Source organism: Hyla sarda, chromosome 5 (genome assembly GCF_029499605.1).
Source record: "Hyla sarda isolate aHylSar1 chromosome 5, aHylSar1.hap1, whole genome shotgun sequence".
NCBI lineage: Eukaryota > Metazoa > Chordata > Amphibia > Anura > Hylidae > Hyla > Hyla sarda.
This window is the reverse complement of record NC_079193.1, coordinates 79,134,440-79,159,715: the sequence shown is the minus strand read 5'-3', so window position 1 is coordinate 79,159,715 and position 25,276 is coordinate 79,134,440. Positions and strand designations below refer to the sequence as shown.

Below are 25,276 nucleotides of genomic sequence, written 5' to 3'. Positions count from 1 at the left end.
TGATATGCGAGAGGTTTTGATCGGTGAGGTTCTGGAGCAATGTTTCCCAAACAGGGTGCCTCCAGCTGTTTCAAAACTACAACTACCAGCATGCCCGGACAGCCGTAGGCTGTCCGGGCATGCTGGGAGTTGAAGTTTTGCAACAGCTGGAGGCATCCTGGTTGGGAAACACTGATCTGGAGGCTGAGACCCGGCCTAACTGTTAAAACAAAGGGGGCAGATTCCCCCAGCTGGGCACTGCACTGCATGATGAGCATTTTGATCTGGATGTGACTGAAGATAGTTTGGAAGAAAATAGTTCATGAAGTATTTTCTTCCGTACTATCTTCCGTCACAACATAACGTCCTTTATCAATAACGGACTATAACGGGTTCAAACGGCTATTAGAAAATCCCATAGAATATAATGGGATTTTCTAACAGACGTATAGGATTTTGTTACTGCCGTTTTCAGCTAGTTCAGACGGAACTTCATACGGATGTTTAAAAACGGAGAATTTTGTAGTGTGAAAGAAGCTGGTCCACTTTGTAATAACTGTTACTACTTAGTGTATTATTTTTTCTGCATGCTACATGATTTGCCATATTTTAGGCAACTTCTTTGCCTCTTATTATTTGTTAAGCATTCTTTGCACTTTTCTGCCTTTATATCTGGCAATGTTTTAGCCTTTACATTTTTTGCAGCATACAGAGTGAGTTTGGGGTACCTTGACTCTTTTGTATTGCAGTACATTCAATGTTGTGGTCACATTACTTATGTATGCTTCCATCTTTGTTCGGTTTCCCAGCAGTTTCTTCCCCCCCCCCCCCCCCATGTATGTATTTTATGAATTTTAACTGTGTGTTTATTTTCTATACTACGGTATATTAATAAAGTATTGGATTTTTGATTCATCAAACGCCTTTTTCTGTTTTTCTTTTTGCAAAAAAAAAATGGTAGACTCAAATGTATATCAAATACTTTATCCTTTATTGAAGTCACATTAAACAAAGAGACAAAATAAAAATCACATAAAAAGCACACAAAACATGGCAAAAAATATATAAAACCTAATAAAACAATTTTTTTCTCCTAGGACAGGGGTCGGCAACCCGCGGCTCTTTTACTCCTTTGCCGCGGCTCCGCGAGTCTGTCCCGGGTCCCGGTCACCCTTATTCCGGGACAATGCAGTATCCCGGAATGATCTGAGCCCATGAGCCGCCGTCACAGCGCCGTCGGTTTACTTACCTGCCCTGGTGCCATCGTAGCGGAGTCTCTTCTTCCAGGGCCGCGCGGATCCTCACTGTCATGTGACAATGTAATGTCACATGACAGTGACGTCGCCGGCCTGCGCCTCAGTCGAGGAGCGCCGCCGGGAGAGGAAGATGCTACGCGAGGAGCTGGTGTGTATGTAAAGTACATTACTCACTTGACAGTGGGGCATTAACCCCTCACCCGCGGCAGCGTTAATGCTGCCGCGGGGTGAGGGGTTAACGCTACCGCTGCCATGGGGTGAGGGGTAACTTAACCCCTCACCCCATGGCAGCGGCAGCGTTATCGCTGCCGCGGGGTGAGAGGTTAACGCTGCCATGGGGTGAGGGGTTAAGTTACCCCTCACGCCAAGGCAGCGGTAGCGTTTACCCCTCACCCCGCGGCAGCATTAACCCCCTCTCCCCAGCCCTCCCCAGCCCACCCCAGGCCTGGGCCCCAAAAAAAGCCCACCCCAGGCCTGGGCCCCAAAAAAAGCCCACCCCAGGCCTGGGCCCCAAAAAAAGCCCACCCCAGGCCTGGGCCCCAAAAAAAGCCCACCCCAGGCCTGGGCCCCAAAAAAAGCCCACCCCAGGCCTGGGCCCCAAAAAAAGCCCACCCCAGGCCTGGGCCCATAAAAAGCCCACCCCAGGCCTGGGCCCAGAAAAATCCCACCCTAGCAAAAATATATTTTACATTGTTAAGTGAAAGTCCTTTTTTTCTTCAGATTGACAGCTGACTGCACGATCCTGTATATATAGCATTAAGGTAAGAAACAATATATGCAGTGTTATATTTGTTTTAAATGTCGCAATGGTTTTGCGGCTCCCAGTTTTTTTTTTTTTTTTTTCAGAAACGGGTCCAAGTGGCTCTTTTTGTCTTAAAGGTTGCAGACCCCTGTCCTAGGATATATGTAAGGGTATGGAGGATAAAGTGTCACGGCGCTACGGGGTGCGTGGTGACATGGCTTTTTGTAGGATGTATGGCTGGGGGTTAGCAATGCCCTGCTAGCGATGGGACCGATGTGATGTGTCGTAGACACAGAGTTCCTCACCGCATTTGCTCCTGATGTCCTGGACGTGCGCGCAGGGAATTTACATCACCAGCCCGACGTGAATTCACAGAGCAAGTGAATGTGAATTCAGGTCAGGCCGTGATGTAAAGTTCCCTGCGCGCACGTCCAGGGCATCAGGAGTGCACGCGCTGAGGACCTCTGTGTCTATGACAGTACTATCATGTTAATAGTGCGGTGGTTATAAAATTGGTGACAGTTGCGCTTTAACATATCAGTATATTTTTGGAATAGTGGAAAACGGATGTTGCAACAATTGACAACAATGTTAGTTAATTGAATCATGAATTATAATTGAAGTGTAAGATAAATTAGTGCAAATACAACATGATTACATATGTCCTTTAAGGGGAAATCCACAATAAAAACACCTGAACAAAAAATAAAATCACTGTACAGCACCGAAAATTCCATTGTTAAAGACCCTAGGATCTCTCTTTACTGCACAAACTGTTATTCTATTGCACCACATGACAATAGGATTGTATGGCCTGTAGTCCTTGTAAAATGTATTCACCAATACATTCATTTTACTTACCCACCCACGAAGCAGAGGATGTAAAAGGCAAAATAAAATATAGCAAAGGGTCCAAATGTTATGAGGAAGAGCACGCCACCGAGACTTCCCCAACCCCATATGGAAAAACTGGCCTGGAACAAAAAGAAAGAAAGACAAGATTAATACCCATACATTGTGAGCATAAGAAAGAGCAAAGACCAGATCTGGTGCAGTACGTTTCCTGAATGTTAGAACTAGGGCTGAAACAACTAATTCAGTGTTTCCCAATCAGGGTGCCTCCAGCTGTTGCAAAACTACGACTCCCAGCATGCCCGGACAGCCAAAGGCTGTCCGGGCATGCTGGAAGTTGTAGTTTTGCAACAGCTGGAGGCACCCTGGTTGGGAAACACTTAACGAATCGATTAATCAGCAACTGATTATAAAAATAGTTGTCAATGGATGATATCTGATGACCATCATCCGTTATTTTTAATGTTTTTTTCTATATCCTTCATCATCATCCGTTATTTTTAATGGCTTTTTAACCTTTTTTTTTTTTTATAAAGCTGTACTGAGCATGCTCAGTACAAAAAAGTGGATGTTAAAAAAAAAAAAAAACGGACAATAACTGGCGACAATGGATTTTTTTTTGAACATCCGGTTCCCATAGACTTCAATGTTAAATTTTGACGTCCAGTTTTTCACCATTTTTATATATATATATATATTTACCGGACCAAAAATTAGTGCATGCACCGTCTATTGTGTCGGCAAAAATACCTGACATTAGTAAAAACGGACATGCCTGATACAAAAGGATGTTCAAAAAATCCCATTGACATGAATGGGATTTATTGACGGCCGTTTTCAGGACTTTTTGCCGGGAGTAATAACGGAGTTTTTTTTTACAGGATGATACCTGTAGTGTGAAAGGAGCCTAATCGATTGGTCGATTAGTTAGTCAGTCAATTTCTAAAGTTCACATACACTTAGCGATTCTCACTATGTATATACGCAACTGTTGTCCTCAACAGCCTGTTCAGTGAAGAGGGGGCCAGCACAAGATTATTAGTAGTGGCCCCCTCTTCACCAAATCGTCTGTAGGATGGACAAATAGGGAATATGCTGCCCCTCCTATCTGGGCACAGGTAAGAAACAGGGAGGGGATACACAGAGGAAAGTTGCCGAGTTGCCCATAGCAACCAATCAGATCTCTACTTTCATTTTTCACAGGCCACTTTAAAAATGAAAGAAGCGATCTGATTGGTTGCTAGGGGCAACTCTGCAAATTTTCCTCTGGACAGGTTTTGATGACTCTCCCCCTTTAAGCCTAGTCAAGCATTGTATTTGGCTATCAACATAAATCTCAGAGAAAGTGAATGAAGTACTCAACCAGGGCTCCACTCACTGAGGGGGAGGGGGGGGGGGGGGTGCAAGGGACCTTTTTAGGGTAACTTTTAAATATTTTAATAGATGGATAGAGCTTTCCAGACTTTGAATGTTTGTGACACACTTGCTTTACCGCCAATTGCACTTATAGCGTTGCACGTACCAGTATCAGCAATACAAATGTGGCTGCTATCCCTCTTCATCACCGTGCCATTTTATTAGCCACCCTTCATCCCCCCCCCCCTGTGTTACTTCATTCTCCCCCAGATTCCCCCCTGTGCCATTTCATTACCCTCCCCCTTGTTTCCTCGTCACTTCATCCCCCCCATTGATCCACCCCCACTGTGGCACTTCATTACCCCCCCTTCATCACCCTCCTGTGCCACTATATTCTCCCCCTTGTTCCCCCTCTGATCCCACACTGTGCCAACCCATCCCCCCTGTGCTATTTCATTCTCAACTGGCCTCAGTCTGGCTTCCGCAGACCCAGGTTCGGACTCTCTGATGAGAGACAACCTTCTGCACGGCAATGATGCGTCACTTTCCGACAGTCACCACTGCTAATTTTACTGATTTAAAAGGGCCGCAACGTTGGCTGCTTGTTTACGATCATCAGCACATGGCCACTTAAAAGGGGTACTCCGCCCCCAGACATCTTATCCCCCTATCTCAGTGACTGGACCACCATTCCCTGAGATATTCGGCCCAGCACCCTAGTGTTCTGAACACCGGCTGTGCTAGGCTTCGGGTGGCCATTGTCGTCACGCTCCCTCCATTAATGTCTATGGTTGACATATGGGGCATGGAGGCAGTGGTCCCTTGTAATCCGGCAAGGAGCAGAGTTCGCCCCATGCATACGGATTACTGGGGTGCCCCCGTGATCGCACATCTTATCCCCTATCCTTTGGGGCAGAGTACGCCTATAGGAAAAGTGACCAGTGGAGGCTGCTGCTACAGGATGGGACGACCCTGCCACACATCTGGGACCTGCTGCCAACACACTAATGTATTGCGGAACCCAGTTTGAAAAGCCACAAGTTATAGGAACAAAAAACATAAGACAGCAGTGCCGGATCGCTTACCGAATGGATACCAATGGCACCTGACAAACCCCAGGCATCTCACCAGACACAAAATAAACAATGCACGGTGAACTATTTTGCCCATGATTTTTTGATGCAATCTGTTCACATACACAACTATAAAAACATTATGAAAAGTGCTACTTTATATTGCTAGAAACGAACAAACCCAGCAAGGAATCATATAGTTTTTCCCTCCACTGTATAAGGGAATCTGGAAAAGATGAGAAACTTTCCTTAAAGGGGTTATCCAGGAAAATACTTTTTTTTTATATCAACTGGCTCCAAAAAGTTAAACAGATTTGTAAATTACTTCTATTTAAAAATCTTAATCCTTTCAGTACTTATGAGCTTCTGAAGTTAAGGTTGTTCTTTTCTGTCTGAGTGCTCTCTGATGACATGTATCTCGGGAACCGCCCAGTTTAGAAGAGGTTTGCTATGGGGATTTGCTTCTAAACTGGAAGGTTCCCGAGACACATGTCATCAGAGAGCACTTCGACAGAAAAGAACAACCTTAACTTCAGAAGCTCATAAGTACTGAAAGGATTAAGATTTTTTAATAGTAATTTACAAATCTGTTTAACTTTCTGGAGCCAGTTGATCTAAAAAAAAAATGAATCTGACCTTACAATTGTGCCAAAACATGCAGAATGCCCAATCCAGTACTGGGCCTATTGTACATTAACTTAAAGAAAGGAAAAGGGATGAAAGGAAAATGACAGAAGCGAATAAAGAGATTTTTTTTCCTTCCATCATTTCAATGGAAACAGGAACCTGGAATTACCAAACAGGATGCGGAAATGCAAGTAATGTGGGGAAAAACAAATGAGACGAGGACCGGTGATGTACCAGCAAAACAGCTCGCCAGCCAGAGTGATGACAGACTAGGAAAAAACAAAAATCACAAGACCATCAGGGGGCGCTATAAGGTATTTTCACACACAGCAGATTTGATGCAGTTTCGTAAGCAATTGTGAAATCACCTGAATTGGGCTAGAAAAAAATACATGCACCTTCTACAGAAACCTCATCATAAAAGTGAATACAACTGGGGGCACATCCTGACCCTTTATAAGGGACAAAGTTATTTGGAGGCTACAGCAGTAAAGTCTAAGGGGGAATTTATCATTGGTTTTACCCTATTTTGTGGTGTTGATTTGTCGCAATTGCTGTTTAGAGACTTTACATTGCTACTTTTGCACTCAAAGCTATTTCTATATTTGTGTCACTATGGTATAGTCTGGTTAGGATATAGTATCCAAGAAAAAGAGGAGGATAGAGATGGCGCTATATAGTGCCGTTATCCTAGGCGACATTTAGTATCACAAGGTTAAAGGGGTACTCCGCTGCTCAGCGTTTGGAACAAACTGTTCCGAAAGCTGGAGCCGGGAGCTTGTGACATCATAGCCCCGGGGTGGGGCAATGACGTAACAAGCTCCCGGCGCTGGCTCATGCGTTCGGAACAGTTTGTTTCAAACGCTGAGCAGCGGAGTACCCCTTTTAATTGATAGAACTGCTCACCTTGGCGTGTTACGCTTGCAGGCACAACATTGATCAACTGTTTTTTCGTTTAGACAATTCGGTCTTCTGGAGCAGCTGGTCGTCGGTAAAGTCACAAAACGGTGCAGAATGCAGGAGAAGAGATGTAGAGGTATGGGTATCCCGGCAGGGGTTCCCTTCCTCCAAAAACTCAGACTTTTGGCCAAAGCGCTTCTCCAATAGGATGAAGCGCTTCGGCCAGAAGTCTGACTTTTTTGGAGGAAGTGAACCCCTGCCTCTATACTCCCATAGTCTGGTTAAGGCTATGTTCACACGTCCGGAATGTGTGCGCAGAAAATGTTCGTGCAGACTGCGCAGGACCGCACAGGAATGCGTTGTCTCATAGACAGCAAAGCATTCCGTGCTGAGTCTGCAGAAAGAATGGAAAGGGTCATTCTTTCTGCGGACACGGAAATCAAAAAAATTTGGCAAGGAAATTCCGCCGTGTGCACAGCACAGAAGAATCCCATTGAATACAATGAGCCTTTGCTGCTGCGGAATCTCCATTCAATATTCTGCACGGAGATCCTGCAGCAGAAGACGTGTGAACATGGCCTAACTGTTTGCAGGGATCATGAATTTATCGCGTGGGACGCACAATTTGTCGCAAAGTCCTCAGTTTCTTGTAAATCTACACCAGCCAAGGACTGGCGTACAAAAATGGCTGTGGACTGTATTTGTAAAAAGTCACATTTTGGTGCAACAGGTTAAAAAGTCGCAGAGGTGAAACCATACAAAATGGTGCACTGAAGTGGAATATCATAAAATGTATACCAGCACCATATTTATCACATGCCAAGCAACCATTACTAAATCTGGCGCACAAATACATTATCACCATACAAAGTCCAGGTGTAAATGAATTGTTCACCTACACTGTGTGAGAAATTCCCTAATAATATATTGTTCTGTAATTTCCCTTGAATCTACACAGAAATCTTCCCCATTACGGATGTTATAACCTCGCAGCTTAACCAAACTCATTACACTCATTCCATTAGAACCCAAGTGATTTTCATTTACAAGACCATTAGGCTGCCTAATAGTAGGAGCACCATTACGTTTTCTTATAATAACCGAGGATACCAGAGCATTTTATATCCAAATCATTATAATACAATAGAGTATTTGTCTGATATAATCCAGAATCCAGTCTAGGGAATCCCATGTGAGCTGAATCAGGGTAGATAGGATACATTATTCTGAATTTCAGATTTTGCAGTTCACAGAGTATTTCTTAAAAGGAAAACGATCACCTGTTCACCCACCCTAAACCCAATTGACCGGGTTATAGAGCGGGTGAACAGGACACCGATGCGGGGTCCTTGACTCATATACATACCTGCAGTCCAGTGCCCTCTGAAGATCCTCTTCTGTCTTCGGTGAAATGCGCGCTGGAGACAGGCCTGCTGGCTGGATTTGAATATTCATGGGCGCTGGTCACGTGAACGCTCAAGTAGGCACAAGCACTCACGTGACCAGCGCCCATGAATATTCAAATCCAGCCAGCAGGTCCGCCTCCAGCGCGCAGTTCACCAAAGACAGAAGAGGATCTTCAGAGGGACAAGGTGCCGGACTGCAGGTACGTATATGAGTCAGGGACCTCGCATTGGTCTCCCGTTCAACCGCACTATAACCCGGTGTATTGGGTTTAGTGTGGGTGATCGGGTGACCATTTTCCTTTAATGTAGCACTCCAGGTTTTTTTCTCAATGCCCACTCACCATTACTAGTCGTACTTCACCATTTGTTTAATTCCAGCACAGCTGCATCCATGAGTTTGTGGAGTCACCTGGTGACCAGTTTAAACTACAAGGCCTAATGTGTCAGAGGAAGTGGTCAGTTCTGGGTCAGCTGACTTTCTGTGAACTAAAAGGATGACATCAGCACCTATTAGATCTCCCCTGCTAGCACCCAGACCCCTTCTCTCCCAGCTCTATCTGTATACTGCTGCTGCTCTCTCTATGGTAAATTATACACCTCCCTGAGGCTGCGTTCACACAAAGGAAAGATTTATGAAAACCTGCGCTGAGGAAAAAGTTGACCAGTTGCCCAATCAGATCTTTCATTTTTGAAAAGGCCTCTGAAAAATTAAAGAAGCGATCTGATTGGTTGCTATGGGCAACTGGTAAACTTTTCCTCTGCACAGGTTTTGATAAATCTCCCCCGTCATGTTCTTTTTTCAAAATGTTTTCATTTTTTTTCAGTGATTTTCTAAATATTGCCACAAAAATGGTGCTACCACAATGGTGCAAACCAAAATAAAAATGTGTCATTTTTCCACAATTTTGGAAAATTGCTTCAAAAACAGCCCAAAACTTCAAATCTTACTATAAAAACGCCTTATTATAGGTCATATCGCTTTGTTCCAATGGAAATTTTCTCAAAAAAACACACCATGAATAAGAGAATGCATCAAAACTGCATGTAGTGTAAACTGACACCGACCGGCTTAGGAGTTTCAGCAATTTAGGGTTCTGGTTGCTGTAGTGTAGCCAAGTTAGTGGGTTGTAACCACCCCCTTTCTTTGCAAAGCCAAAGAATTCATAGGAAATGTAGACAGCATGAGAAACTCCTCATGAAACAGAAAATATGGCTGGAATTCTATACCTGCCACATCAGCTATATCAGGTAAGCACAATGCATACGCAAGGCCCTCTACATTATTTCCGAATAACAGCCTATGCTGCACTATATCAGAAGAGAAAAATCTTGGAGTACTTCTTTAAACTCTATAGCAAAAAGTATTTTATGGTGCGTTCACACATTACGATCAAATTGCTGCTCTTGCCGTGACACACGAGCACACCCTAAAGTCGGCAAGGGTTTTCAGAATGTTCTATTCACTGACAGCAGGGATGTGGAAACTGGAGAGAATATTAGAGATTTACAATACATTACACCCCCCTCCCCGATCACAGACTGTAATGTGTTGTTTTTTTTTAATTTTGTTTCTTCGATATAGAGTGATGGAGTGGAGTGTTAGTGTAGCATGTGGTATAGTGTATAGCGTAGGGACCCGTGCTGTATATTGTACTGTCATGCTTAGTGTGATTGTAATTTTTTGTATGACTTGTAATGACAACTGAATGATTAATAACGCTCTTTTAATACCTTTAATATACATTACAATGGTTAAAATGGTTTTCCCATCAAATAAACTTAGCAGCTATGTACAGAAGAAAAGAGAACTAGCTGATCCTGGGGGCCTGACCACTGGGACCATTTTGGCCACAAGAATGGAGAACATTTTCAATAATTCTCTATGAGGCTTCCACTGACAAGCACAGACCTTGTAAAACAGCAAAAGTAGGCCCGTTAAAAAAAAAAACTATTTTCATATACTCCGAGTAAACAGATGTGGTTCCGCTAGTTTGATTCTACACCAATGTTTTTTCTCCAAACAGTGGGTCTCCAGCTGTTGGAAAACTACAACCCCCTGCATGCCCGGACACCCTGTTTGGGAAACATTGCCATAAGAACTAGTGAAGAAGAAGAAGAAAGAAAAAAAAAAAGGGGGGGGGTGCACTTGCCTACAGCAGCCTATCACATTTCCACTCTTATTTTTCCCAGGTAGTGACAGGGGTTTTCTGGGTCACTGATATCAACACAGTGGGGTTCCGACATCTATATATTTTGTAGTGGCTGTGCTGGGTTACTTATTCACTGAAAACCCCATTTTAAAGGGATACTCCGCCTCTACATATCTTATCCCCTATCCAAAGGGGATAGGATGTCTGATAGCATGGAGACAGGTGGCTGGGACCCCCTGCAATATCTGGCCCGGCACTCCAGTGTTCTGAACATTTATGTTCAGAACACTGGCTGTGCTACACTTCGTGGTCGCTCTTAATCCGGCACGGAGAGGAGTTCGCTCCATGTAGCGCCTTGCTTGGATGCCGGGCCGGAGATCACAGGGGTCCCCAGTGGCTGGACACCCTATGATCAGACACATGGGATAAGATGTCTAGAGGCAGAGTACCCCTTTAATTCAATCTTGGTCTGGATATGTAGGTAAAACCATGCCCAGATGTGGTGGCCAATGGCTGCAAGATGTTGCCACAACATTGTGCAGCCACAGGTCACCGCATCCAGGCCAGGCCTCTGGGAAGTGATGAGAGGTAATATCTTCTCTGCTTCTTGTAAAACAACCTTACCAGATTCAAAGGATAGGGGATAAAATGACTGACTGTGGGGGTCCCGCCGCTGGGGACCCCCGCGGTTTCCTACAGCACCCGGCGTTCTATAAAAATGCTGGGTCCCGGCGGCAGCAGTCGTGATGTCAAGGCTAAGCCACACCCCCTCCATTTATGCCGATGGGAGTGACATCCAACATGCCCTCTCCCATAGACATAAATGGAGGGGGTGTGGCATGACGTCACATGGGCATGAAGTCACAATCACGGACACCCGCTTCAAGCGTTCTAAACAAAATATTCAGATCTCTGGGGCACGGGAGTACCCCTTTAAAAAGGATCCATATAAGTTTACGGGTAACCAATGATGCCATTAGGCCAAGCTTTAAATGTACAGTTCCATGCATATACAAAAAACAGACACAAAATAATTAGTGTAAAATCAGTCTAAACCGTGGCCACTGAAAAAGCGCAAAAAACTTAGCAAAACAGCCAACAATAGGTACAAACAAAAAGCATTACTCTTAGGCTGAGCTTTTTATATTTATTTATTTATTTATTTATTTTAGGTGCTGTCACTTTAATAATCCACAGGATGATATACAATACAGAAAAAAAATAGTGTACGAAGAAACAATAAACAGATGCAGTGGGTGGATGTCTAAGCGCTCCGCACCCTGTGTGTTACATTGTAGCATGAGGTGTGGTAAACTAACAAAAACAGCTCCCGCCTACACACCAGCTATCCAGCGATAGACTACAGTCTGACTAATACGCTTGGTACAAACTGATTTCACATGGTCAGAGAAGATGCCGCATTCTGAAGGAGGTGTTATGTCAGAAAACAGCCCTGGAAACGGCACATGTATGGAAGCCAATGCATTGCCAACGCACCCACACACATGGGCGTTCTGCCCTCGCTGTTTTTCTTTGGACTGTGTCTAACCCAGTCTTTCCCAACCAGTGTGCCACGAGCTGTGGCAAAACTACAACTCCCAGCATGCCCGGACAGCCGAAGGCATGCTGGGAGCTGTAGTTTTGCAACAGCTGGAGGCACACTGGTTGGGAAAGACTAACCAATACCAGAGAGAGCACCATTATGGCAGGTATGGGTAAAGGACTATACTCACTACTGAATATCCACCCAAATTTTTTTTTGAGTGGACATATGTGCGGCGAACACCACCAAAAACAACAGGCACTAGGACCACGCAGACATGCGCGGACCCCACTGACAACAATGCAGTTTGCATGGAATTATACCAAAAAAAATTAAAGGGGTACTCCGGTGGTCACAGAAATTCCAGATACCAGGATCCACCGATAAAAGCAACATGTTAAAAGGAGTAGTCCAGTCCTGAAAAACGTATCCCCTATCCAACCGCTGGGACCCCCCCCCCCTCACCCGATCTCCTGTAGGGGGGGCCCCGGCAGCCCACAGGAAGGGGGCGTGTTGACCACTGCACGAACCGGCAGCCAACACACCCCCTCAATACTGCGCTATGGCAGAGCCGGAGTTTGCCGAAGGCGGTTGGACCCCTCCCCCCCCACGATCTGAAACTTATCCCCTATCTTTAGGATAGGGGATACGTTTTTTCAGGACTGGACTACTCATTTAACCCCTTAACGACCACGGAGGTAAATGTATGTCCTGGTGCGGCGGTACTTCGCACACCAGGACACACATATACGTCCTCTACATGACAGTGAGCATTGGAGGGATGATTGGGTCATCTGCGGCAGGTCCCGCCAGTAGTGGCCAACATCCGCAATTGCGTGGATGTCAGCCATTAACCCTTCAGCCGCGGGGGATCAGATCAGCTAACATGGAGGACAGAGGTCCCCTCACCTGCCTCCACAGCCTTCGCTGCTTCTTCTGCTCTGGTCTTAGATCGAGCAGACCTGAGCAGATGACCAATAACACTGATCAGTGCTATGCCCTAAGCATAGCACTGAACAGTATTAGCAATCAACCCATAAATATACAAAAAAAATTTTACCAAAGTATATTACAAATATACATATAATTGTATTATCTACATTATATAAAAAAAAGTTTTTGTTGATGACATGTTCACTTTAAAAAACAAAACAAAAACATCAACAATATACCATCACCAATCAGCTGTTTGCCACAACCATACGTTCACACTGGACAAAGCAGGAAGCAGACAGCTCCATACGGTGTAGTGGCCACGCTGGGTTACTACAGCTCTGTTACTACTGAAGTGAATGAGTAACCTTGTAGTAACCCAGCCTGGCCACCACAAAATGTACAGCGCTGTCTGCTTCCTGCTGTATTGTCTGTGTATGCCAGCACCACTCTTCTGATAACAGCTGATCCGCAGGGCGATAGGTGCTGGTACCCCATCGATCTGATATTGGTGACCCAAAAAAACACTTTCACATTTGAGCTGAAATGTGATTGTCAGTGATAGGAAAGTGCCACTCTGAACAGTTCCTAAAAATGGACAGAGGTGTCAGAAGAGAGCACTGTGGCCAGGCAGAAAGGAAATTTAAAAAGAAAATAACTTCCTGTGGATCATAACAGCAGCTGATAAGTACTGGAAGGATAAAGATTTTTTAATAGAAGTAATTTACAAATCTGTTTAACTTTCTGGCACCGGTTCATTAAAAAAAAAATATATATATTTATATATATGTTTTCCGATCACTTATCCCCTATCCACAGGGTTATCTGATTGCGGGAGGACCGACCGCTGGGAACCCAGCTCTGTTGCGGCTCTCCCGTGCAGTAGGCGTGCCGGCCGCAGTGTGATGCCCCAGCCAACTCACCTCCTCTATGTATCTCTACAGGAGAGGCAGGGATGCAGCGTTCTTGCCTCCCCCCCCCCCCCCCTCTCCCATAGATCTGTATGGAGGGGGGCCTGTCCACACATTAACCTGTACACAGCGTGGCAATGCCAGGGCCCCTTTCGGGAGATTGCGGGGGGGCCCCAGCGGTCGGACCCCCATGATCAGACACTTATCCCCTATCCTGTGGATAGGGGATAAGTGTATTTGGCTGCAGTTATCCTTAAATTTTCATGTTCTTACTCCTCATACTAATAAGATAGGACATGTGACCTCTGAACATTGAGGATGAGGCTGTTCGCTCAATAAAAGGAGCCTTTATACAGCTCAATTATTGTAAGTGAAGGGCCGAATGTATGATCGCTGTATCACTTGTGTGACCCTTCACTTACATCAGCTGAACATCCTGGTTATACAAGGAGATACAATGCTAAGAAGTGGCGATTCATAAGGTCTCACAATCCTAGCTACCAGCCAATGAATGAACAGAAGCTAAATCGCTTGGTCTTTTTAGGGTAATGATCAGTTAATTCAATAATCACCTTTGAGAGCAGTCATACATGTGACCCCCCTCCCCTTTTCCAAATAGTTTCCTGGTATCTGGGTCATGGAAATTGTTGCGATCTCTTCAGTTCTAGTTAATATGTTATGATATGTGAATGTAGACATAAGTGACATGTACGTACCTGCACATCTCAGGTTCTGCTTGGTTCACACTTTTAGCCAAAGACAAAAAATAAATAAATAAATAATTATCCGAGCTCTACTCTGGTATCTGCAGCGCTCCTATAGACAATGCATGGAGCAGGAGACAGCACCGCCCAGCGGTCAAACCACCCCCGATCAAACTCCTGTGAAAAAAGGGATGCTTTTTTTTTGGGGGGGGGGGGGGGCTGGATAACTTCTTTAAAGGGGTACTCCAACGCTAAGACATCTTATCCCCTATCCAAAGAATCAGTCTCCGGAGCATGTTTGTTCCGGGTCTGATGACTGGCGATCACGGGGCCGGAGCATTGTGACGTCACGGTGCTGCCCCCTTATGACTTCACGCTCCTTGTGACGTCAGACGGGGGTGGAGACGTGACGTCACAATGCTCTGGCCCCGTGATCGCCAGTAATCAGACGCGCAGCGAACATGCTCAGGGGACTGATAAGAACACTCTAAAGAACACTCTAAAACATTGTTTCCCAACCAGGGTGCTCCAGCTGTTGCAAAACTACAACTCCCAGCAAGTACTGATCCAGAAAATACTTTTTTTTTCTGTACACAAACAAAAGTGCATCCATTGTGTGGCAATTCTAATGCTGGCTTCTTTATGACGTTCTTCTCGCGAAAAAAAAAAAAAAAGAACATTAACGGATGTTATCAGTTTGTATCAGTTAATAAACAAAAAAAATTTATTGTTCTGAGCATGCTCAGAGGTAAAAACGGATCAAAAAACGGAGTAAAAAAAAAAAAACTATGCTAACGGGTTCCATTGACTTCAATGTTAAATTTACTGTATCCACTTTTCTTCAGTTTTTTGACAGAAGAAAAAATACTACATGTGCCGTTTTTTCTGCCGTCAAAAAAACGAAAATGAGTGCAGACGGGTACAAACGGATGTGAATGGGATTTTTTTTAAAACAGTTTTTAATCCGTTTACAGCCTGCAAGAATGGAACCGAAATGGTGATAAAAAAAAAAAAAAAAAACGGGGACAGACGGTCGTGTGAACGCACCCATACAGAGACAATACATAATTTATCAGATTTCAGACAAAGCAAAGTAGCAGCTGTATTGTCAATGTGTTCACGTTTTTCCATGAGTGTTTATCATCCAACTGTTATTAAGAAAATCAATATAAAGCATACATAAACTTAAAAGGGGTATTCCACTATAACCCCCAAGACATTTAACTTCCTAATATAGTGTTATCACAATTTGTACTGGCTTCAGTGTGCATTTGCAGGATTCTTCCCTGACAGGAAGTTGTGTAGTTATTTCATTGTCAGTGTGGTATTGTCTGCAGCCCCCTAGCTCCTCCCTCTCCCCTGAAGAAACACATCATCATCTGACGTATTAGGAGGCTTGGCTGGATCTTGTCTTTGAGCTCAAGAAACAACACCTGAGTGATGTCACCACTTCTGAGTGATGTCACCCCAGCTCCTACAGTGTCCATCACCATCTCCTGGTCATATACCAACATACATCATTATTGGGACGTTTAGGGTCAAAAGGAGAAATGTATTGATCAAGCAAAAGAAGATCAACAATACATCAATCAAATTGAAAACCAAAATATGAGAACATATGGAACAATTATTAGGACATTTAGGGAAGAATGAACTGTTTTTACAGCATGCTGCCTTGTGCTGAACAATGCTACAAGCAGAGGAGCAGTTAGGGAATGATTACAGCAGGTGCTGCAATCTCACTAATGCTGGTGCAAAAGTCTGCTCAGGGAATATTTAGTGGAGTAGACAGGTAAACAAAATGCTCTTCAGCAGCTATTTTATTTATTTTTTAACAATGTAGGAATACCCCTTTTATATAATGGTGTGGAAGAAGAAAAAAAAGATCATAGTAATGCACCAAATCTAGTCTCAACACCACTTCCAAAATTCCATCCTTTAAAATATGACACAACCAGGAGTCACAGGGAGCTGTTCACACCAAAAAATCCCAAATAAATACAGTGGTCCCTCAAGTTACAATATTAATTGGTTCCGGGACAACCATTGTATGTTGAAACCAGAACTCTAGAGAAACCTGGTAGTTGGTTCTGAAGCCACCAAAAATAGGAAAAATTGAGGATTAAAGGAAAAGAAGTAGATTAATATAGATAAAGCAAGTCCTTACATATTAAAGTAGGAAAGATCTGCTGGGAGCTGTAAATCACTGTCTATGTAGAGGACAGGAGCTTCTTCAGGGTCCTGTACAGTACACAGAGTGTCCTAAAAAAGTAACATGGAGCCGCCCTCACCTGGTGTCCAAAGGAGCAGCTAACCCTGGCACAGGTAAAGAGTAGTACAGAACATGTAATACCTCCCTGGAGGCGCTACAAGACAGGAATTCAGTGCATGCACTTCAGTAATACAGATGTTTTACCAGTGAATGTCCATTCTGATTGGTCGGTTCTTGCAGTCATTGACATGTTTCACAGATCTGGACTGTCTGTAGCATTGTATGAGGAGTCTGGTTTCAAGTTACAATGGTCCAGAAAAAAACATTATATGCTGAAAACGTTGTATGTAAGTTGAGGGATCACTGTACATTTATATAGCCACACAAACTAAATAGGCACTTTATTAAAGGCACCAATATATTAATGCGTTGAACCTAATTTGTACTTCAAAACTGCAGCAATTCTCTATGGCATAGATCCCACCAGGTGCAGCACCGCAAGAGATGGCCTGTAGTAGAGGTCACTAATACATGGACTGCAGTCCGGGTCCTGACCGCGCCAGTGCCTTCTCCGGACCCGTACACAGAGCCGATGAGACTTACATACTGAAAACTGTCTGCAGCCCCGGTCATTGTAAAAACATAGTTCTGCATATAGAGCTGGGAGGGAAGGGATCTGAGCATTAGTAAAAGGGAATCTGGTTGGTGATGATGTCATCCTGTAGTTTACAATAAGTCACCTGACCCAGGACTGACATTCTGTTCTGACCCATGGGGTTGTCCAGTGAAAAAATATCTTATCCCCTATTCATAGCATAGGAGATAAGTATTTGATCACCATAAAGGGGTCCTGGCTGCAGTCGGGTGTCGTTTGGGTGTCCCAGAGATGCCTAAGTGCTGTACTCTGACCACTGGACCACTACGCGATCAGATAATTCTCCCCTTTCACGTGGATGGGGGAGGGGGGGGGGCTAAGATATTTTTAGCTGGACAACAACTTTTAGCATTGGATGTTTAAAGGGGTACTCCGCTGCTCAGTGTTTGGAACAAACTGTTCCAAATGCTGGAGCAGATGCCGGGAGCTCGTGACATCATGATGTCATGCCCCACCCCCTCAATGCAAGTCTATGGGAGGGAGTGATGGCTGCCACACCCCCTCCCATAGACATGCATTGAGGGGACTGGGCATGACATCATGAGGGGGCAGGTCCATGATGTCACGAGCTCCCGGCGCCAACTTTCGGAACAGTTTGTTCCAAACGCTGAGCAGCAGAGTACCACTTTAAGAGAGTCAGACTAGTCATCGCATGATCAAGTAACGAAACACATAGATGCAGTTGTGCTGGAATAAAACAAATGGCGCTGTAGCAGTAGTGATAGTGAGTGTGCATAGCATGGGCAAAAAATAAAAAAAATAAACAAACCCTGGAGTGCATCTTTAACCAATATATAAGTATACATAAAAGTATATAGATTCTATGTATATTGATAGACAGACAGATATGTGCAATTGCGGTAAAATAGAGTTATTTTTCCCCATTGTGCCAAAAATCGCAGTAAAAATCAAGAAAAACTACTGCAATGTATAAAAATAGCAATTTTTTCAACCCTGTCACAAGCTAAATGTTGGTTAGGAGACGTACATGTGCAATGTGTGATTCTCACTTAACTGTCCAGATCAGAAGGCGTTGAAACTCGGAAAAATATTTGCAGATTTTTTGCTGGAGGTGGTAGGAAAGTCCCCAGAGACTCCCTCATCATAACATTGTTCTTGCCAGGTAGCTAAATTTAACCATCTTTCTTGAACCACAAGCCTAGACAGATGTCTGAATGCAAATGATAAGACAACAAGGGTAATGCCGGGACCGGTCTACAGATAGTCACGAGACGGAAACAAATGCTGTAGATTTATTAGCTGCACGTTGTGTACTATGCTCTACCGCACTAACATCGGGTGACTGTGTTGGCCATTTGAGTACACTGGAGTCAACGTCATGTTTGAGGGCCCAGCTAGAGATGACTGTGACATGGGCACAGCAACGAGAAGATGGGTAGGACGGTCACAAAACAATGTGCGGGGTCAGCAACAACACCCAAGTAGAGAGCTAGAACTGGATCAGTTGCATCCAAAGCATAGTCAATGTGACCACAACACCAGCCGACTTCTACTAATGGAGACCAAACATCTGCCATAGCTAAAACATTTCCCATTGGATCACTGTAGAAATAGATAATGTTTGATAAATCCATGTTTAAAAGGGGTACTCCGCTGCTCACAAACTGTTACGAACGCTGGAGCCGAGAGCTCTTGACGTCATAGCCCCGCCCGCTCATGATGTCACGCCCCGCCCCCTCAATTCAAGTCTATGGGAGGGGGCATGACAGCCGTCATGCCCCCCTCCCATAGACTTGCATTGAGGGGGCAGGGAGTGATGTCATGATAGGGCAGGGCTATGACATCACAAGCTCCCGATGTCGGCTCCAGCGTTCAAAACGGTTTGTGCCAAACGCTGAGCAGCGGAGTACACCTTTAAGATTTATGGTAGAGAGTGTCAAAGCAATGAAACAAGGTGTTGAAATATTCTCATCTGTTTAGCCTTTCTTTTGGATTCCTGTGCAAACATTTGTCCTGTCAAACCCCACCATACTTCATGACATGACGCACCTCCTGGAGAAAAAGCATATTATGGCCGGTCTCACATGGGCGTATTATGGCCACATTTTAGTGCCCATATTAATGCCCTGGCTGCCAGTTCTGGTCATAACACCCTTGGTGGGGCCATAATATGGAGACTAAAATGCAACCATAATATGCCAATGTGAAGCCAGCCTAAGGCTACGTTTACATAGCGAATCTGCAAGGAAAGTACACATGTAATGTATGTAGATTGTCGCAATTTTTCGGGCTACTTTAAAAGGGGTATTCCAGGGGGAAAAATTTTTCGTTATATCAACTGGCTCCGGAAAGTTAAACAGATTTGTAAATTACTTCAATTAAAAAATCTTAATCCTTCCAATAGTTATCAGCTGCTGAAGTGGAGTTGTTCTTTTCTTTCTGAAAACAGTGCTCTCTGCTGACACCTCTGCTTGTCTCAGGAACTGTCCGAAGCATTAGAGGTTTGCTATGGGGATTTGTTCCTACTCTGGACAGTTCCTAAGATAAGCAGAGGTGTCAGAAGAGAGCACTGTTTTCAGAAAGAAAAGAACAACTCAACTTCAGCACATGATAACTCCTGGGATACATTTAACTTTAAATGTGATGTTTTCTGCATTAGGGTACAAGGATTTGCCAGGACTACACAAACATTCAGACACAACACAGGACACGTTTTGAAACAATGTCAAATCATGATGTGATAACTTGGAAGGTTCCGCATATCAGCTCCAGTACATACTGGCATTTAAGGAGAACTGTACTTGTGCAACCACATGTTTTATTGCCCCAATGCATCTAAACAAAGAAGAAAAAAAAGCCCTGTAACAAAGTAAAAAGTACTATTATTAAAATGTACATAGGTTTTATGCCGATGTAGGTGTCTCCATGGTAACAGACTACAAACAAACGCAGTTATGTATTACTTTGCCCCTCCTTATTCTTAGCAAGAAGGGGGCAAAGTAACACATGACAGCAGCAACAGTAGGGAGTAAAATAACAACCCCGGCACGTATAACTTAAGGTAGGGATGTCCCAATACCGATACTAGTATCGGTATCAGGCCCGATTCCTGGCATTTGCAAGGTACCGGGGCCCGGCTTCCCTGCCCCGTGTGCGTCACACGCTCGAGCGTAGCGGCAACACCTGAGGACAGCTGCAGATGAGCACTGTCTACAAGGGGGGCGCTGCTGTCTACAAGGCGGGCTCCCTGTCTACAAGGGGAGGCCTGCTGTCTACAAGGGGGCTGCTGCTAATGTCTGCAACTATCTATACTACCTACAAGGGCATACTAACTACTATTAAAGGCAATCTTACAGCAGTCACCTGCACCAACTTCAATTTATATGTAGATAGTGCAGGTGACCCGGTTTCTACCGCTGCTCACCATGTGATCATCAGCGCATGGTCTCGCCTCCAATGCATATTCCCTGTTCTGTCCAATGGAGAAGAGAGAAATCTTTGTTCATACTACAGTAGCCGCCTCCATTGTACACAACAAGGAACCCACATATCAGAACGGTAAGCAGCGCCAGAAACCGCGTCACCCTGGTGTCAGAGTCCCTTTAAAATAAAAGTATTCGCAATTGGTATCGTCAAGTACTAGAATTAGAAGTATCGGTACTCATATTTGGTCTTAAAAGAATGCTCAATAATAATGCTCAAGAATTATAGGGACAGAACATTGATCCAGGGATTTATTTTCACTGCCATATTTGGAGTTGGGAAGGCATATTTACCTCTAGTATGAGTTTTTTTTTTGCCTTCCTCTGGATCAACTCAGTAGGGACTCATTAGGGATATAGGTTGAACGTGATGGACTCTGGTCTTTATTCAACCTTATGAACTATGTTAAAACAACAAAGACGACACCGGAGACGACACTCACCATCTAGGAAGATGCTTTATTCACAGTTGGTAGGCATCACAAATACAGGCAAGTACGAGAGTGTTTGTGAGGGCGCCCCCAGCTCTTGTACCTGCCTGTGCTTGTGATGCCTACCAACTGTGAATAAAGCATCTTCCTGGATGGTGAGTGTCGTCTCCGGTGTCGTCTTTGTTGTTGGACAGTAGGGTGGGGGGCAGATTAAAGCTCTTTGCAGGATCAGACTACACTGAGTTTGTGAGTAGTATGTAACCATGGAGACACATTGCTCTGCATAAGGGATGTAGACAAAACAGGTGACATATTTAAATTTGTTTTATGTTATCATTTAGACGCAATGCAGCAACACGCAGCATATTGCCACTACGAGCAGGAACATGTAAAGCCAGCATAGTGCGGGCCTTAACCAGCGGATCTGCAGCGTAAAATACGCTGAAAATCCGTGCGTGAGAACGTACCCTTACACGGTGGGATGGGGGGAAAAACAAGGAACAGAGTACCATGGAGGATGGGCCTTGTCAAAATAGAAACACACACACACATATATATATATGTATGTATGTGTGTGTGTGTGTGTGTGTGTGTGTGTGTTCCTATTTTGACAAGGCCCATACACACATACATATACACACACACACACACACATATACATATACACACACACACACACACATATACATATACACACACACACACACACACACACACACATTACAATAGCAAGAAGCCTTTAACAACTATTCACTAGGGATTAAAGGAGAACTACGGGATTGAAAATTTTATCCCCTATCCTAAGGATAGGGGATAAGTTTCAGTTCGTGGGGGGTCCGACCGCTGGGGCCCCCCACGATCTCCCTTACGGGGCCGCGGCTCTCTGCATAGAAAGCGCGTGTCGACCACCGCACGAGGCGGCGGCTGACACGCGCCCTCCATTTACTGCTATGGGAGAGCCGAAGCACTGCCTTCGGCAATTTCCAGCTCTCCCATAGAAGTATGGAGGGGGTGTGTCGGCCGCTGCTTCGTGCGGTGGTCAACACGCCCTCTCTAACCAGAGAGCCGGGGCCCCGTACGGGAGATCAAGGGGGGCCCCAGCGGTCGGACCCCCCGCGATCTGAAACTTATCCCCTACCCTCTGGATAGGGGATACATTTTTCAATCCCGTAGTTCTCCTTTAACAGTAGATTGGTGGAGTCTGACTATTGGTACACCTGCAGATGGGCAGAACACCACCTTGTTATTTCCATCAGTGCCAAAGACAAGGCAGCAGGGTGCTTGAATGTCACTCCATTCAAAATCTCCCAAAACCACATATAACAAATACACTTCTGACTTTGGCTCAAAAACTGCAGTGGCAGTTTTCCAAAAAAAAAAAAAAAAACGGTGTGGAAACTGGGCCTTAAAATGTATAAGTCACGCGGCAGAAGCAAATTCTCTCATTGCATCTGACATTTTCCTTATAAACTGTTGTATAATCTACATATGACCTACATACATGTGTTAGACTAAATATTTTGACAAGTCTGGCGTGTAAACAATATACAGCATTGTTCCTGGAAGAGAACTAAGAAAAGCAACAAACGTTCAGAGAAAACCTTCAGACTGTAACAGTGTTAAAGCATCATCATTGTCCCTTCAGTCTCAGGATCGGCACCGACCATAAAAGAGAAAAAAACGAACATCTTGAAGAAGAGGTAGAATACACCGGGAACTAGACAGTGGCAGCAAGAAACCAAAAGAATACCATTTGTTGCAACTTATGGTAAACACTGCAGTAGAATATCTCATGTTTCCGAAGAAAGAAATACCTTATTTTTTGCCGTATAAGACGCACTTTTTCTTCCCCAAAACTGGGGGGGAAAAGTTGGTGTGTCTTAGAAGGCGAATACACACCTATCATGGCGGTCCCTGCGGCCATCAACGGCCAGGACCCGCGGCTAATACAGGCTATCACCAATCGCGGTGATGACCTGTATTAACCCTTCAGACGCAACGATCAAAGCTGACCGCAGCGTCTGAAGCGAAAATAACACTAACCCGGCTGTTCAGTCGGGCTGTTCGGGACCGCCGCGGTGAAATCGCGGCATCCCAAACAGCTTACAGGACACCGGGAGGGACCTTACCTGCCTCCTCGGTGTTTGCTCCGTGCCGGGATCCCCTGCATGGCCGGCAGTCTCCTTGGTTGTCATCACGTCGTCGCGCACGCTGTCTCGTCATTCAATAGGAGCGGCGTGCGTAGCGGCGTCATGGCGGCGATGGAGAGCGAGGATACCGGGCAGCAGAGACGTTCCGAAGCGATGGGGACACGGCGACAGCGATGGAGGGCGACATCCAGGGCAGCGGTGACAGGTCTGGAGTGAGTACTACCTCCTATACTAGTGGTCTTCAACCTGCGGACCTCCAGATGTTGCAAAACTACAACTCCCAGGATGCCCGGACAGCCAACGGCTGTCCGGGCATGCTGGGAGTTGTATTTTTGCAACATCTGAAGGTCCGCAGGTTGAAGATCACTGTCCTATAATTTACATTGTATTTGGTTCAAAATCTTTATTTTTTAGATTTTTATCCTATAAAATTAGGTGCGTCTTATGTTCCGGAGCGTCTTATATGACGAAAAATACGGTAAACATTGTTGCTTGTCATTTTTTATGGTGACAAACACGATGCAAAATGCTCTTGAAATTGTAAAGTCCCATCCCAAAATAATAATGAATTTATCATGTGCGAAATTCACATGAAAACAGCACAAACTCACCGAAATTTAGCAAAACTACACCACCCCGAGAAGAGCTCTAGAAAAAGGCTCTCTTAGGGTATGTTCACACTGTGTATTCTGCCACTAAAATTGTTCAGCACAGTGCACGGAAGTCCGCGAGCACTGCATAGCCGTCAATGGAGATGGTACAGTGCCGCATGGCCCTACTGCCAAAGTATTTTTCCCGTTGTCCGCCAGATGGGTTCTCCACTCTCGGAATTCTGCGAGTGGAGATTCCATGGTGTGAATATACACAATTTTAATCTCACACCCTTCTGTAGGGTACATTGTGTGAACTTTTCATAAATGTCCCTCAACTCGAAATATACAAAAAAAATTACAGAGAAGGACTACACAAAAGGACCAATGATAAATTCCTCCCGCCCCCCATATCTACAAAACAGAAGACACATACAGAGTATACAGAACAGTAGAAAGTGGTCCAGTAAGTGTAGGAATCAAGCTCAATATAGCAGAGCGCAGGCTCTCACGTCCTAGTGACGTGAGAGTGAATGCTTTTGCACATTCATTTTGGGGACGGGCCCGAGCAGGGGATACTGAGGAGTACGGCAAACCGGCTCCCTGCCTCCAATGCGCACAGCTGCACAACAGAACTAGAAGAATAAAGTACTATAAAGTAAAATACTTCATCAATTCATGTAAGTGACCTCTCATTGTAATGCTGTTCACCCGCACTATAACCCAGTATATTGGGCTTAATGTGGGTGAACAGACTGTCCGTTTCTCTTTAATAGGTGGACTAACACTATTTACACTACACCAGTAATAACTATGCTCACGTATGTTTCCTTTCCATGTAGAGATCAAACATAGCAAGCAACAAAAACAAGAAAGCCCTGTTCTGTTTCAGTATAACAGCGATGGATAAGCGACTTATACACATGAATAGGCGTCTCTCTTCACACAGATGTCAAGACCTGGAAACCACAGCCATGAACTTAGGACAATACACTTGATAAATGATCTAGAGCTTATATTTGTTCTTAAATACAAGAAAACATAGATACAGACACCTAGAAGCACTATGGACACTGTTTGCACTATAAATGTATCTAATCCATTTGGAATCAACATTAGTAAATGAACAATAACTCAACGTAACTTCAATGCCATGTGGAGGTGGTGAGTGACCCCGATATTGTCCTACAAATGTCAGACTTGCATATAAATACAAGAGTATGCGTGTTCTGAGGAAACCTATACATGTACAGATGTATGCCTCTGTATATACATGGTGCCTGTGTTCTGTCCATGGTACCAACAGATTCTGGTGTATACTAGGGTCTTGCTGTACGTACCATTTTTCCCCTACATAAAACAC

General features: G+C 44.5%; 1 protein-coding gene and 1 long non-coding RNA gene across 3 annotated transcripts in view; one reads left to right on the top strand and one right to left on the bottom strand.

Moving 5' to 3' along the window:
• SNX13 (sorting nexin 13) overlaps positions 1-25,276 on the bottom strand; it is a 153,379-nt gene that overhangs the window by 120,982 nt on the left and 7,121 nt on the right. For both annotated transcript variants that reach the window (XM_056519755.1, XM_056519756.1), the window contains exon 2: positions 2,839-2,951. In XM_056519755.1, coding sequence (XP_056375730.1) covers positions 2,839-2,951 — 113 coding nt within the window. The remainder of the gene's footprint in view (positions 1-2,838; positions 2,952-25,276) is intronic.
• On the top strand, positions 3,886-24,981 carry LOC130273261 (uncharacterized). Its single transcript, XR_008843931.1, has 4 exons — positions 3,886-3,947; positions 6,041-6,199; positions 6,845-6,921; positions 24,756-24,981. It is a non-coding gene; the product is annotated as an uncharacterized LOC130273261 (long non-coding RNA).